The 15,876-nt window shown below is 45.1% G+C and overlaps 2 protein-coding genes and 1 long non-coding RNA gene across 3 annotated transcripts in view; 2 read left to right on the top strand and 1 right to left on the bottom strand.

Annotated features, from left to right (window-relative positions):
* The window catches only part of LOC118420821 (TALPID3 protein-like), a 122,664-nt gene that overhangs the window by 78,134 nt on the left and 28,654 nt on the right, over nucleotides 1–15,876 (top strand). The window contains 3 exon segments of the mRNA XM_035827844.1: nucleotides 1,855–1,948; nucleotides 12,420–12,461; nucleotides 15,061–15,144. Coding sequence (XP_035683737.1) covers nucleotides 1,919–1,948; nucleotides 12,420–12,461; nucleotides 15,061–15,144 — 156 coding nt within the window. The 5' untranslated portion in view covers nucleotides 1,855–1,918.
* Nucleotides 3,153–10,686, top strand: LOC118409220. Its single transcript, XR_004830412.1, has 2 exons — nucleotides 3,153–4,255; nucleotides 10,224–10,686. It is a non-coding gene; the product is annotated as an uncharacterized LOC118409220 (long non-coding RNA).
* Nucleotides 4,365–9,843, bottom strand: LOC118409209. The gene is made up of 2 exons (XM_035810081.1): nucleotides 9,029–9,843; nucleotides 4,365–6,227 (listed from the first exon to the last, which is right to left on the bottom strand). The coding sequence occupies exons 1-2, from the start codon at nucleotides 9,831–9,833 to the stop codon at nucleotides 5,239–5,241; spliced, it is 1,794 nt and encodes a 597-aa protein (XP_035665974.1). The 5' UTR covers nucleotides 9,834–9,843; the 3' UTR covers nucleotides 4,365–5,238.

Genomic DNA, 15,876 nt, shown 5'->3' with positions numbered 1-15,876 from the left:
CCAGCATCCAGAACTGTCATGCTCAGCGCTGCGATCACCCAGCATCCAGAACTGTCATGCTCAGCGCTGCGATCACCCAGCATCCAGAACTGTCATGCTCAGCGCTGCGATCACCCAGCATCCAGAACTGTCATGCTCAGCGCTGCGATCACCCAGCATCCAGAACTGTCATGCTCAGCGCTGCGATCACCCAGCATCCAGAACTGTCATGCTCAGCGCTGCGATCACACAGCATCCAGAACTGTCATGCTCAGCGCTGCGATCACCCAGCATCCAGAACTGTCATGCTCAGCGCTGCGATCACCCAGCATCCAGAACTGTCATGCTCAGCGCTGCGATCACCCAGCATCCAGAACTGTCATGCTCAGCGCTGCGATCACCCAGCATCCAGAACTGTCATGCTCAGCGCTGCGATCACCCAGCATCCAGAACTGTCATGCTCAGCGCTGCGATCACCCAGCATCCAGAACTGTCATGCTCAGCGCTGCGATCACACAGCATCCAGAACTGTCATGCCCAGCGCTGCGATCACCCAGCATCCAGAACTGTCATGCTCAGCGCTGCGATCACCCAGCATCCAGAACTGTCATGCCCAGCGCTGCGATCACACAGCATCCAGAACTGTCATGCCCAGCGCTGCGATCACACAGCATCCAGAACTGTCATGCTCAGCGCTGCGATCACCCAGCATCCAGAACTGTCATGCTCAGCGCTGCGATCACACAGCATCCAGAACTGTCATGCTCAGCGCTGCGATCACCCAGCATCCAGAACTGTCATGCTCAGCGCTGCGATCACCCAGCATCCAGAACTGTCATGCTCAGCGCTGCGATCACCCAGCATCCAGAACTGTCATGCTCAGCGCTGCGATCACCCTGCATCCAGAACTGTCATGCTCAGCGCTGCGATCACTTAGCATCCAGACAGACAGCAGGAGCTGGGTAGACTAGCCTGTTTAGAACTTGTGTTCGATCAGCCTGTCACTCAGAGCAATACCTTTTTCTTTTGATATCGTTGGACACAATCGGGGCTGTCGACTGACATAGTTAGCATGGCAATCAACCGAAAGGTTTGAGTATTAATGACAGCAGCCACACGGCAGTCCCCTTTTTGTTCAGCTTGTCACTCAAAGCAATACAGTGTTCTTTTGGCATTCCTACCTTATCACAGATTACTTATTATATTAAGAGAGTCAACCTCGATGCTTATATAGTTCTGGCGAATATTATAACACTGTTCAGAAAAAGTGGCTTGTGATACAGGAGCTGCGTACATGTAGATTCCGATGTTTGGAACTTTAATTTACACAGAGTAATACATATTTCTTTTGATGATGTTTGTTTATACATTGGGCAGCCAACATTGCAAGGCAATAACCCTTCAGTATGAAAGATAGCAGACATGCACACGGCAGTCCCCTTTTGTTCAGCCTGTCACTCAGGGCAATACTGTCTTCTGCTGGCATTCCTCTCCTAATATTCTAGGGCACATAAGAGAGACAACCAACAAACAACTGTTACCTTACATTTTGTACATGCTTCTAGCGCAGGAGACTTTGATGTTGTTTGAAAATGTTGACATGACAACAGTTTCTGTTTTTTGCCTGTCAACAAACAAAGAGTTGGGAAACTTGGTTTTCGTTGATCATGACTCTGTCGTAACTTTGCTCATTCAATAATTTCCTTATCATTGTATTGCTTGACATGTATTGCCCTCTACAACAATACCCTATTTGTTATGACAGTTACATTGATGTGTCAAGCATGTGTAAGGGTTATTAACAGTATTTTTTCCATGTGTTACAGACCGGCGCCCACCATCAACAATAACAGGTTTGTTTCCATATGTTTACAGACCGGCGCCCACGATCAGCCCGGCCCTGCGACAGGCGGACAGGCTACTCACAGACATCAGCTCCATGCGCTCGCAGATGAAGGGATATGTGCACGTGAGTTGTAACTCGTATACTTTAATGATTAGTTAGGCCACTCTGGCTTTTATGACAATGAAGTTTATTGCATATTCATGCCCCATTGGGGCTAAATGCAGTCAGTTTGGTACATAGTAAGTAATCGGAAAGCTATACATATATATTACAGTTTACATGCTTCTTCTCTCTTCTTAAAACATGCGTGGACGAGCTTACAGAGTTTTTCCAGTATATCGTAGTTAGATGATGACACAAGGTATTTGAACAGATCTTCCTTCGTTAGGTGCGCATATTTTTTATCTATATTTGTGGCATTAGCGAATGCCTTTCGCAGATCTTTGCACAGTGAACACTCTAGGACCAAGTGTACTTCATATCTTTATGGATGATGTCCGCACATGCATTACTTTTCACCTGTTCTAAAAAAACAACAACAAAAAACCTCACCTCCTCCGGCTCCACGGAAATCCTGAACTTGCCGACTCATATTACTGTAAAAAGGCCAGCATGTGCCGGCTTGTGTTAAACTCATTACTGGTATACACTACCACAAAATTGTGTCAAACCCTTGGTCAAACTGACCTTTTGAGTATTCTCATCACAGTCATATATATCCAGTCCTCGGAGCCATATACCTTCTAATGGTGGACTCCTTTTATCATTCTTGTCAGTGTGTTACATATTGATTTTACTTCAGCTGAGTCTGTTAAGAAGAACAAGACAACCTACATGTGTCTCCTAAAAATAAAGACAAGTTATTTCTTTTGACACACATTCTGTTGTTCAATTTGCAATACCAGCTTTGTAACCCTGTGGTTTTGCCGCATTTTTTTTGCTGGGTTGCTTTTGCCCTCCTGCAGGCCTCGAAATACTGGGTGCATGTGCACCCACACTACCAAAAATGGTTTTTCTTATTTTTCTTGTTTTCTTATGGAGAGAAAGATTTTCTTCGGTAAAGAAAATTCAAGGAAAGTAAGAAACTCTCTGCAAAATCTCTGTATGTTAGTTCTTGGAGAAAGAGTTTTTCTCTATTTTTTCTTAAGTGAAGAAAGTATATCTATTAAGATACTTGCCAACAAGAATTTTCTAGAAATTTAAGAAAAACTTTATTTTTCAATCTTACCATAAGATTCATTTTCTCTAAGATCAAACAGAGTATTCCATAGATTCTAACCGTAAGATCTTTAATCTTGTCGTTTTTCAATTTCTACATAAAATCTTGGTTTGCTAGAAGAACATTCTTGACTTTTCTTGATTTTCTTATACAGGGAGTTTGAGAAAGATGATTCTTGTTTTTCTTTCTAACAATTAAGAAGATACAAGAACTTTTTTCTTCACTTTCTTGACCAAATAATGTTAAGAAAAAGAAGAAAAAAAGAAACTCTAAAACAAGATATGACAAGCATAAAATTCACAAATGTTCTTATTTTCCTTATCCAGAAAGTTTAAGAAAGATAATTCTTGATTTTCTTGGTTATGTTTAAGAAGATACAAGAATTCTTTTCTTCACTTACTTGATCAAATATAGGTTTGAAAAATTATAAAATCAAGAAATCAAAACAAAAAGTTACAACTAGCATAAAATTCTTTAATGTTATGTTTTCCTTATTCAAAAAGCTTAAGAAAGATGCTTCTTGTTTTTCTTGGTAATGTTTAAGATATACTAGAATATATTTCTTAACTTTCTTGATTGAGAAAAACAAGATATTTTTTTGGGTTCATGGCACCTAGAGATAGTTGCAAGATATAACATTTAGTTGAATAGTATGGTAACCTTTCTTTTGAAATTTCTGTTGGTGACCAAGCTATGTTTATTTCAAAGTTATGTTTTGCTTTCCTCACATCAAAACCCATTTGGTGTCTTTGTTAAGAATTAGTCTTGGTAACAAGAAAACATTTCTTGATTTTCTAGCATATCTTGTCATGTGACTTTTTCTGAACTCCTGATTGGTTTATTTGTATCTCAGAGTACTGTTGGGCTACCCCAGGTGGTCCATCTCTATTTTGAACAGTTATAAGAAAATATTTCTTAACATTTCTTGTTTTTCTAGCCTCTCTGGTCATGTGACTTTTTCTGAACCCCTGATTGGTTGATCTGTATCCCAGAGTACAGTTGGGCTACCCCATCTCCATTTTGAACAGAGTGACAGTTGCAGCAGCTCAGTTCACTACTCTTTGTATCAGTTGATGACTCGTGCCAGTTTTACAGCCAAAAGTAAGGTAAAAGGGACCATGATCATGTGAGGCACTGGTGACTGGGTTCAATTTGCTAAAAATCAACAACTATGCAGCGGAAACAGCTGGGAACAAGATATGAAGGATAAGGTAAGTGTGCCCCCCTCCCCCACCTTGAAATACTTCAAGATAAAAGAAGTCCATGCATAGACTTTAGAGTATAGAATTGTTCACACTCAGTCAATCACACGGAGTCGTATTGGGCGAGTGACATCTTTACTCAGTCTTGTATGCTGTTTCATGTACAATCTCGTACAAACACAGGATGTCACAGGCCTAGCCTAGAACGCTAGGCGTAAAGAACTAGTACAGAAAAGGTAGCCTTTGACGTACATAACGAACTTAACGAATGACAATTACAAGGCCCGGGAAGTGGCCGTAAAAGTTTAAGGCTCTCGTTAAAATAGTACAATTCATGGTAAATACAGTTGAGCGCTAAACGAGGTACTGCTCGACGTACAGAGCGACTTAAAACACTAACGATAACAAGCCACGAGATGGCTATAAAACAGGTAGGCTCTCGATGACGATGACAGTTTGGAGAAAAACTACAGTTTGTCTCTCTCGCCCGTCCATCTGTGACCTGAGCCGAGCTGAATGCTATGACAAGGTGCAACTTCTAGCTCTGACTGCACATGGAGGGCTATGCTCGTCATACAAAACAGTCGAGATACTTGAGGAAAAGGCTAAAAGAGGCTAATATCTAAGTGGTGCAGAAACTAAACTAAGTTGTGGATTTAAAAACTACAGAACTGAACTACTGAGGTCGAAAGTTCTGAAGGACGTTGTTGGGTGGCGGTGGCAGTTAGTTCGAGATCTGCTGTTCTTCCTCTCAGATCTCGCGGCGTCTCGCAGTAGTGCTCACGAGACTTCGCCCACAATTCCCGAGTATGACGCCATTCCGTCATACGCCCATAATTGTTCACACTCAGTCAATCACACGGAGTCGTATTGGGCGAGTGACATCTTTACTCAGTCTTGTATGCTGTTTCATGTACAATCTCGTACAAACACAGGATGTCACAGGCCACTCCGCAGGGGCCAAGAAGACTCCGAGGTTGGTGGAGAGCTGCTTACATGCGCTGCAGGATGAGATGCCGCATGGCTGCCGGTACACGTAGACGTTGCTCGACCGATGGACGGAGGTAGAGCAGGTCAGCGTCCGATCTCCAATCACCATGTTGCTTTCGTAGCTCTCGAGGGACGCCAGCCTCGAAGGCCAGGGTGTATCCGCCACGGCGTAGGTCGTGCAGCGTGTGGTAGCCCTTCGGAAGACCGACGTGCTTAACTAGACGAGCTAGTTCTTTGGTGAGAGTAGAAGCAGTCATTGGCCGGTACCGACGCCGGGCGGTTGGTGGGAGGAGGAAGGCCGGCGCATCGGGTGGCGCTGGGCAGAGTTGTAGCATGTTGTTGTAAGCTACCACGGGGCACAGCGGAGAACCTGGGATCGCCAGGATGGGAACTACGAGGTCTCTCTCGTTAGCTTGAATCGTTTTAGACCAAGTGTTCTGAATGAGAAGGCCTTCCTTGACGCACAGGATGTCTCGTCGCTGAAGGTGCTTGGTGTTATCGAAAGCTTTCGCGGTCGTGGGCACCAGGTTTGATCTTCGTAGGTAGGCGAAGAAACCGATCAATAAGACTGTCCAGGTGGTGACGTCTTTTGCAGTATTCAAGTTGAGGAACTCCCGTGCTTTTAAGAGGAATTCTGGGGTGATGGAGTGATGCCCTTTAGGGCGGTGCCGCAGGATTTTCTTCAGGCCGCGAAGAGTCTGCTGGAGTTCAAATTGCTGGAGGCTGAACTGGTAGTGGCCGTGAAGTTGGTGGAGTAGCTTCACGGCTGAGAGGTAGTGTGCGATCGTGTCTGGTGACTTAAGTGAGCGACTCAAGAACTGAGCGTAGCATGACAAGAGATGGGCCGACGCTGGAATGGGCACCTTCCCAAAGAACTTGCAGAATGCGATGTACGCTCGGAACTGTGTCTGATGGTTCGCCCGCGTGGAAGCAGCAAAAGCTTGCTGCTGGGTGCGCAGGGTGTCCTGTTCAAGTAGAGTCCAGGCATCACCTGTGGTGTGAGAATGGAAACAAGGTCAGGTGCAGGTGAGAGGAGCTAAAACGTGCTTCTATTCTACCACGCGTGAGTGAAGTCGAACCACTCTTGGCGGACTAAAGTTTCGTTCCACAGCTCGTCAGCAGTTGCAGTCTGCCATTGACGCTGGTAACTCGGACTTGTGTGCCAGCGGCTCAAAGCGTCCGCTAGTCTGTTGGTCTCACCGGGAATATGGTAGGCAGAGAGTGCGAAGTCGTAACGAGCTTGAAGGTAAATCAATTCTCTGGCGCATGCCTGCATGAACGTATCCGTGGAACGGCCTGTCAGGATTACTTGCACGGACGGTTCGTTGTCGCAAGCGATCCGCACTGTGCAACCCGACCAGTCTTCGCCCCAGGCCTTACACGCCACGATGATGGCTAACATCTCCAGGCGATGAATCGGATGCTTTTGTTGCACAAGCGCTGTCGGGAAGGCTGAGCGAAAGTACTGACGATTGAAGGTGCCGCCGCAACCGGTGAGACAGGCATCCGTGGTCGGCGTGTCGGGTAAAGTGCGACGTGACGGGTCTTTAATCAAGGAGATCCCGTTAAACTCGGGCAGAAAGGTACGCCACCAGCGCACATCCTTCTTAAAGTCGCTGGAGAGCCGTGTTCGATGATGCTGTCTGCGAAGGCCCTTCAATGTGGTGATAATGCGCGACAGAAAGACCCTGCCCGGCTGGACGCATATTGCCACAAATGCCAGTTTCCCAAGGAGTACCTGTATCTCCTGTTTGGTCGCTCTCTTTTTGCCTAGCCAGACGTCCAATTCAAGAAGTGTATCAGCTAAGCGCTCTTGGGTCACGCTTTTTGTCATCTTTAAGGTGTCGTAACCGATGCCTAAAAAAGTCATGTTCGTACAAGGCGGGGTGGCCTTCTCTACCGACTCCTCGAGCCCGAGGTGTTGGAAAGTCGAACCCAAGGACTGGAAGGCCTGCTCTGCCTCGTCTGGAGTCTCAGCGCCCCCGAAGTCGTCTATGTAGTTCACACAGTCGTAGCCTTGTGCTGCGTGGATGTAGGAGATGGCGTTGGTGGTCCTTTGGCACGCCATGGCCGCCGAGCGCAGCCCGAACGGAAATACAACATCGAAATAAAGGCTATCCCGCCAGGTAAATCCGAGCATATGATAATCATAAGGGTCTACCGGTAGCTGGCGATAGGCCCTGCTCAGGTCCCGCTTGTACAACTGACAGCCTGGGCCTTTGCGCCTGATCAAGGATTCGAAGGCCTCGTGGCTGGGGAGGGTGAAGTGGAGTGGATGACCCAAGTACTGTTTCGCTGGTATGCCGTCGTTGACCGATGACCCTGGCGGGAAGCTCAAGTCCACGACTACCCGCCTATCACCTTCGTCGCCTTTCGGTACGGTCTGGAGGGGAGATGCAACAAAGTCGTTGCCGAAGGGCGGTAAGCGGAATGGGCCCTGCGTGGCTCCGAGTGTCACCTCCTTGTTGACGTACTGGTCAACCGCGGCGCTGTAGGTGTTGGCCGAGTTGTGGTTCCGTCTGGAAGACACAGGTAAGTACAGCGAGTCAAAACCAATGGGCCAACCAAATTCAAGGAATTCCACAATACCGCTATCAACGTAATGTTCCAAGGAAGCTCGCCACGCTGGAATGTTGAGGTGGGTTTGTAACGGGATACGCAAACCACGGAAGTTGTACTGACCTGACGCGTGAATGATGTCATGCAGGTCACGGGCTGTGTGCTTGGTGACCCTGGGGGCTTGGAGGAGCGGGGCGCCTGGCTGATGAGGCTGTGAGTCAGTCACTGCGGGTGTCGCCTGTGTCGATACCGTGTGTGCGAGGCCGGTACTGAGCCTCTGTGGGGCTTGGGTAGGGGAACCATGGTACCTGCCTGCCATCTTACTTGGAGAGGTCTGTGGGGGAGCGCGGCTCGCCGTCTGAGTTGGTGAGGGCTTTAGAGCGCGCTGTTTGTCGTAGCTGCCCGCCGTCGATATGAGTGAGGGCTTCGACGCAGCGTCGTGGGTGTGGGTACCTCTCATGACAGGTCTTGATAGCTTGCGAGGGGAGTTTCGTAAAACTGGGCTTGCTTGTTGCGCTTTGGTTGTAGTTGCGGTCAAGGTCGTTACCGGGGAAGTCCGATGCCTGCTGTGAGCCGGGTCTAGTCAGGAACTGTCACGGTTTGCTGAGTGTCCGCTCTGTCTTCCCCTATCTCTGTTGAATGGACAGAACTTAGCGGGGTGGCTGGCGTCCACTTCTGGCCTGTTCCTGGAACAGTACTTGCAAGCGTGTACGTGGAGTGTGCCTGACGCTGAGATGTGGTCGGTGGCAAAGGAGCAGGTATTGGCCTGATACCTGTAGCAGTATGTGCTGCGTGGACCTCCAGCTCTCTCGGTGGATGCTGCTTGCTGGGGACCGCCGTGTGCATGACCCTGCTCCATCTCCGACGACGGCCGCCGCAGATGATCTTCTTTTAATTTGTACACTTCGGCTAGTGTGGTGTTAGTGTTGATGTTCACTAGGCCGTGCTCAACGTGTATGAGCAAAATCTTGAAAAAGTTCTTAACACCCCTAAAGGTATAAGTGGGCACGTCCAGCATGAGTCCCCTCAAGATGTGTCCCCTGTTCCGGCTTTCTGTCGGGTGGGTGTGGGCACTGAGAATAATGGACATTTCTCCGGCAACAAACTGGTCGTAAGTCAATGAGTCATAAGTGACGGTGGTGGTGGCCGAAAAAACATATTCATGAGGCCAACTAACCTCTCTGACAACTCTATCATGCGCTTTCCTGGCAAGGCCGCTTGTAAGTTTCTTACCTTGCTGTGAAGGTGGGAGGCCTTCCTGGACTTGCTGAGTGTTGTACTTGGGGGGAGGGGGGTGGCCCTCGATGCTGGCTGCGCCCCACTGTTCCGCTTCGGTATATCTTGGAATGTGCCGAGAAAACTCTGTAGGGTCGCTCTGTAGCTGCTGAAAGGCCCGAACCTCCCGCAAAGTCGGAAAGTTCTGCCTCACGGGAGGATTGGGCTCTCGAAGCTCTGCACGCAGCGCCCTTGCGTGCACTTCCGGGCGGCCATCTTTAACTCGCGCTGGGATTTCTGGGATGGGAGACCTTTGACCTCCATCGGCGTCTTCCGGTGTGGTGGTGGGGAGGGGGGTGCGAACTCTGCCGGCCCTCTCCAAACCGACGCCGAGGTCTGCTTTCATCTTCTCCAGTTGGCGGGTCACATCCAAGAGCTCGTCTTCCAGCCTTTTCGACAGCTCTGCTGGCGTGGAATGCCACTCAAGCTCGGCGTCCTCGGCCGGTGACGAGACGAAACGGGCTGGAGGGCGAATTTTTCTCCGGCCGGCGCCAAACATTCTTACGAGGGGGAGAAATTTGGGAGGAGTCAAAAGGGTAAGGGTGTAGGGAGATAATTTAGGAGGAGTCGGGGAGGTAAGTTGTTCGGCGGTTGTTCGAAATGGCGCGGAAAAGACGGTGGTGAGCGGAAGAGTTCGGAGCACGTCCTTCTCTTTCACAGTTAGTTCGAGATCTGCTGTTCTTCCTCTCAGATCTCGCGGCGTCTCGCAGTAGTGCTCACGAGACTTCGCCCACAATTCCCGAGTATGACGCCATTCCGTCATACGCCCATGATTCAAAAGCAACAAGGCACAGAATCTTGACAAAGCAGTAGATATGGTGAGGCAAGAGTTGTTTCCATAGCTACATGTATATCCACCTTTTGGCTGCCAAATTCTATGTGCACATTGTATGTCTAATCAAAATAATCGTTGGGAGATTCTATTTCATATCACAGGGTTAGTCTGCTGTATTTCGGTTCAAAAACAAATTTCATTACGGTATCAAATAAACATACATAATCTATATGTGTCACCAGTGGGTTAAAGAATAGGTATATAGTACAATACATTACTGAAATTAATATATATTATTCAAAATTGTTTACTTGATAACTTTTTTGTTGTTTTGTGTAAGAGTCTACGAAGTAACAAGGTCTTTCACTTTTTCTCTAGGTGTCCGGAGGTTTTGACCATACCAAATGTCAAGAATGAAAAGTTCACTGCAAGGGTTTGCTCTATTTTGGAATGTGATACTCTGTAACCATATGGAATAGTTATATCTAAGTTTATAGATTATGGCCTTAGCATATTCCGCTACAAAACAGCTACACTGCCATTTAAGTAATGCAATAATATTGCTGTAAATGCTTCTTTGAGAAGGGCAATGAATTTGAGATTTTTCTTCTTGTACGTATATCAAGATAAATAATTGGCAATTTGAATGTAAAGGAATTGATATGCTCCTTGGGTATTGGTTATATATTATTATAATACTATAGGAAATTCTACCATAATTATTGATGTTTGTCTGGTACTGTCATCGTAAAAGTATTTCCATTCAAAGACTGTTACTATTGTGATCATACTTCATAAGTCTTATGTAAGAATGTGGTAATAAACATTCCTATACTATACACATAATTTGTTGAGATTTCTTCCTCTAACATTTTTGTAGTTGCTATTAACTATTTAGTGATTTTCTGTTTTTAAGTATTTGACAGCAGGAATGATTGTTCAAGACAGTGAATCTCAACGCAAGAGACAATTTCTTGGTGTGTCTTTAGGAAGGAAGAAATTCTTGAACCAGAAGCTGATTCTTGGTGCAAGTAAAATATTCCTGGTGCAAGATTTCCAGACTTGTACAGAGAATCACTGTCTAAGAGTAAGAGTATCAGTCTTAAGATTAGAAAGGAATTCTTGAGCAAGATCCTGAATCTTAGCACAAGACGCATATTCTGTTAACTGGTAACTTAGTTCTTTAGGACAGAAAGGTTTCCTTGCTTCCAAATAACTTTCAAGAAACTGATTCTAGGTTTGACCTGCTACCAGAATCTTAATCTTTGTACAAGATAATATATATTTGGTTTAAGACATCTATTCTTAAGGACGGAAGGTTATTCTTGTTGAAAGAATCTAAATCTTCATACAAGATGCATAATATGGTTAGTGAAAGAAGCAACAAGAAATTTATTATTAAGGACAGAAAGATTTTCTTGCTACAAGAACCTTTCAAGAAACATAATCTAGGTTTTCCTGCTATAAGATATTTAATCTTTGTTCTAGAATAAGATGATTTTTCTTAGTTTAGAGAACATTTATAGGTTTAAAACTATGATTAGATATAAATTCTGTACCACAGAATCATTCTTGTCACAAGAAGATTTATCTTAAGTTTTTAGTCCCAAAACTTTAAGAAAGAACAGCTTGGTCTGAGAAAAATATTCTAAGAAAACTTTCACCTTCTAACTGACATTTTCTTATTTTCTTATTTTCTCACACAGAGATTATTTTTCTTTGTGGAAGATAACTTTTCTTCCACAAAGATAAATAAGAATGGCATTTTTGGTAGTGCAGGTGCACCCAAAATTTGAGCTGTGCACCCAATTTTTTTCTGTGGGTGCATAGGGTGCACCCAAATATTTTCGTAGGTTTACCTATACATACTTTTATGCACCGTAATCTTGACATCCAACTGTTAGAAATTTAATAAAATGTCTGTCATTATAGTAACTTACTTGTTTAAGAATTTCAAGTTCAATTTAGATTAATCGAAATTTTAGATTCTCAGAAGAGGAACAGTAAGGTTTGTGATTAGGGTTTTCTACATAATTCTCTAATTATTTTATGTGGTTTTTTTACCCATCTTTTAGGTTGGGTGTGACCAGTGCACCTAATCCCCAAAACGAATTTCGAGCCCTGCCTCCTGCAACAGTTTCGTTGTCTCTAGAGGATGTCATCTATAAGATAAAGTCAGTGTGGCCCAATCATACAATCATGGATTAAATGCCTTGTGTCTTCCTCCTTTCATCTGTTGGCCTGTCACTGATGCCCCTTGTTCAGTTCAGTTTATTCATCACAACAGTTTTGCAGGTAGCAGGTACCTGAATTGCACTGAAGTTTACATGGTGCTCGCATTATCATCATCATATACAATATTTACATTAGGCGTACATGCTGAAGTTAAAAATCATATAACACATTTTTGTATCTTATCTGACTGTCAAACACATCGTAAAATAACACAGCGTGGAAGTCCAGGAATATAATATTCTATTTAAGTATAATCCTTCATAATATGCTGGGAGTCAGCAGTTTCATGTTTTACTATTTAAAAGTTCAACAAGGTTTGCTCCTGTCTCCCCCCTGCAGGATGCTGAGAGGTGGAAATATGACATCAAACACCTTCATGAGGTAATTACTGTCTGAGCTGTCTACAGTCATGATCACGCCTCAATTCTTTATATTTACAGTACAGCAGGGCTCTAGCCAGCGTCCGTTTTTCCGTCAATTGACGGAAATTTGCTGCGTGTGACAAAAAAATTTTAAAACCAATCTGTCAACCTTGACGGACAAAAATGCTTGGTGGACGCTACAGGCGGCTTGGGGACGCCGTCCACGGCCGTAAAAGCCACACACTGTTTGTTTTGCTATTGTTATTATTGTTGACGAAGTGTGTCGGCGCCCTTTAGCATACGATAATCTCATTAAAAACCCGTTTTTCAAGGTCTCAGTTCAGTCTTTCTAACTCATGGAAGAGTGTTTTCGCGATTTTCGCGACAATGGGAATTGGCTGACGGAAAAAAATTTTGAGCTGTCTAGAGACCTGCAGTACAGTATGATGCTTCCCTCATCACTTAATAGTTACTTACAAAATGGTGCTGCATCTACTTGAAATTGGTGACAATAATTGATATCATATTACATGTAACATGAAATTTGCATGAAATTCCATCACAAAATTGATGGATTTTGCAATTGAATAAAATGATTACAATAAAAATAGTCATTGATTACTTAAAGAAAAATCACGCTTATTGTGCAGCGTATTTAATTATGGTTTTATTTATCTGTTTGGCTGACATTACAGTCAGCCAAGGTTGACCAACTAGCCCTGGCTATTCTGCACGCAGAGTAGTCTGGAAACTGTGGCTTGATGTAAGACAGTTCGGCCTGTGGTCTTTTCCCACTTTACGTGCTGCCCAAGCAACCAATCATGGCGGCACGATGGTAGTCACATCAAGTAACCATGGCGATAAGTGAGGCAGACGTCATGGCAGTTAGTACGCGCAGGTTCCTATTCACGCTTTCTGTTAGCCATTCATAAACTGACAGTAAGTTTTGCTTGAAACCCTTTTCATTTCCCCAAGCCATTGCCTTATCATCCCCGAGATATTATTACAAGCAGATCACTTTGTAAGTGTTCTACTCCAATTGCTTGTTTGATGAGGACTTTCCTGTGGGATTGATGCGTGCATTACCGTTTGCAATGATTCGGACACGGGAACTCCCGTTGTTATGGGCCATTGAAAAATAATAAAATGTCCGCAGGGCTTCGCCAGCTTAATTAATGGGAAAACCTGAGGGATTAGCCGGGAGATGGGATGATACTATAAAATGGGGCGCCGCGCTTACGGTTGTATTGATGATAGGTCCATTAAAACTGTGAATGGGTGGCGGGCCCATCCCTCAGTGACATAACGCTCCGGGATGGCCGCTGAAAAACGACGGGCAGATTTTCATGGCCGATAGCCGGAACTTCGCACCTGTGGTGAGGCGCGCAAATGTGCTCCGAAGTTTGCATAACGGCTGTTTTCAGACGCTTACGTGACACGTTGTGCTCTACTTGGTTTTTACTGACGAGTCTGGCTTGTTTTACAGATGTGCTGAGAGCACTTTATGGGTCTCTCCTGCCCATTCTTCTCTCTTTGCCTCCTCTGCATCTGCCATCAAACACGTCTTGCATTTGTCTTTTCTACGTTAAGTTTGCATAATTTTTCTACTTTTCACCAACTGCCTAATTTATATAGTGAGAGAGTTTTGTAGATTCACAAAACAGCATTACTGGTCAGATTTAACAAAGTACATGAAATGTAGCTGTCATTGTCAAAGAGAGCCCATATTTCTCTCTTTCACTCCTACATCTGCCAACAAACTTGTAACTTTCAGTGCTGTAGCTTTCATGATCAGAATACATTGAGTATTGGGTAAGGGAAAGAGATGAAAAATAGCCTTGTAGATAGTCAGTCCAGTTTGTTGCTTAATTTTGCATTATGCAAGACCACAAGGAGTCTTATAAAGTACAGTCAAACCTATACAAGTAACCACCTTAGACATATCAAGTACTCTCTAAGCAGAGGTTGATGGGGAAAATCGTGACCTTTTTCTTCTATGCTGTTTGTTCTTCTGTCAGCAGGCCTGGTGTCAGAAATACAAAGATATAAGAAAAACTCCACGATTTTCCCCACCAACCTCTGCTTGGAGAGAATGCTTATAAGAACTACCTGACCACCAAGATCATTTTGGTGGCTCTTAGAAAAGTTTTCCCATTGACACAAGCGTTCAGAATCCTGTCTTAAGTGACCACCTGTTCACTAGACTAGATTGTATCAGTCCCCTGAGTGGTCTTCTTTGGCAGGTTTCACTATCATGGCTCGAAATACAAATAACATTGAAATTTACCTGCACTATATAAATTTTACCTGTACCACTCTGAACTTAAGAATTATGAATAATACTAAAATTGTTCAGGAACCATTTGTCACTATTTTTCTTTCATACTTTGTCAATGCAGCTAATAACAATCCATACACACCTACAACATGTTACTTTATGTATAATACCCAGTACATGGACCAGTGCAGGTTGCATGTAGGTGCAGGTAGACACCAGAAATACCTGCACAGCTCCAATTTTACCTGCAGCAGGTGGTATTTCGAGCCCTGACAATACATTACAATAGATCAGTGCATGAATTATGGTCACCTTAAGGTTGTTTTCTTCTCGTCCCCAGGAGGCTGAGAAAGACAGACTGGCTGCTCGCCGGCACGCTGCCCTGAGAGAACCCGCTCCCATCGAGTCATACCTGGCAACGCAGGTGAGTTACCTGGCCACTACATCACCTCAGGTGAGTTACCTGGCCACTACATCACCTCAGGGGTGTTACCTGGCCACTATATCACCTCAGGTGAGTTACCCGCTCCCATCGAGTCATACCTGGCAACGCAGGTGAGTTACCTGGCCACTACGTCACCTCAGATGAGTTACCTGGCCACTACATCACCTCAGGTGGGTTGATGATGATGGCTGTTTCTTTGTATCCGAAGATCAATGGTAGGTAGACAGGTTGATTAGACGACCAGTCTGCCTGGCCTGCACGTGACTTTTTATGGTGAAGGAGGGGTGTGCACTTCCTTCTCCACCCTCTCGTCTACTGGCGCACTAAGTCCTACAGGGACAGAACTGCTTTGCCACGTAAGACGGCCCCAGCAGATGCAGGTTTATCATTTGGAGTTTCCATCTCCTAGGAGGACTAATTTTTCCGACCAAGGATGCAAGGGGTTCCTCCTACCCCTGACTCGTGTGTCATGGCGGGTGCGTCATGCCCGAACATGCCCCTATGGCCTGTCACCACAACAAAGGCCTGTCACTGCCACTAGCCGCAGCTATGTACTCATTTACACCTGAGTTAGGTGAGGAAAGTCATGTAAAGTGCCTTTCCCCACAAGATCGGTGACACGGCAAGTCCATCTGCCATACCACCCTGGAGTACACAGATGAGTTTTGGAATTCGACTGATATAAGGCATCTTTGCTAAAACTTTCCCTGG

The sequence above is a fragment of the Branchiostoma floridae genome, chromosome 1 (assembly GCF_000003815.2).
Source record: "Branchiostoma floridae strain S238N-H82 chromosome 1, Bfl_VNyyK, whole genome shotgun sequence".
NCBI lineage: Eukaryota > Metazoa > Chordata > Leptocardii > Amphioxiformes > Branchiostomatidae > Branchiostoma > Branchiostoma floridae.
Note: the sequence above shows the minus strand (reverse complement) of the source record. Positions and strands in the feature narration are given on the sequence as shown.

What these genes read in the sequence shown, in the direction of transcription:
- LOC118409209 (XM_035810081.1), bottom strand. Translation starts at nt 9,833, where the DNA reads ATGACGGAATGGCGTCATACTCGGGAATTGTGGGCGAAGTCTCGTGAG. An exon ending in CCTCCCACCTTCACAGCAAG is followed by an intron (nt 6,228 to 9,028) that starts GTAAGAAACTTA and finishes CTCACACCACAG; the next exon opens with GTGATGCCTGGACTCTACTT.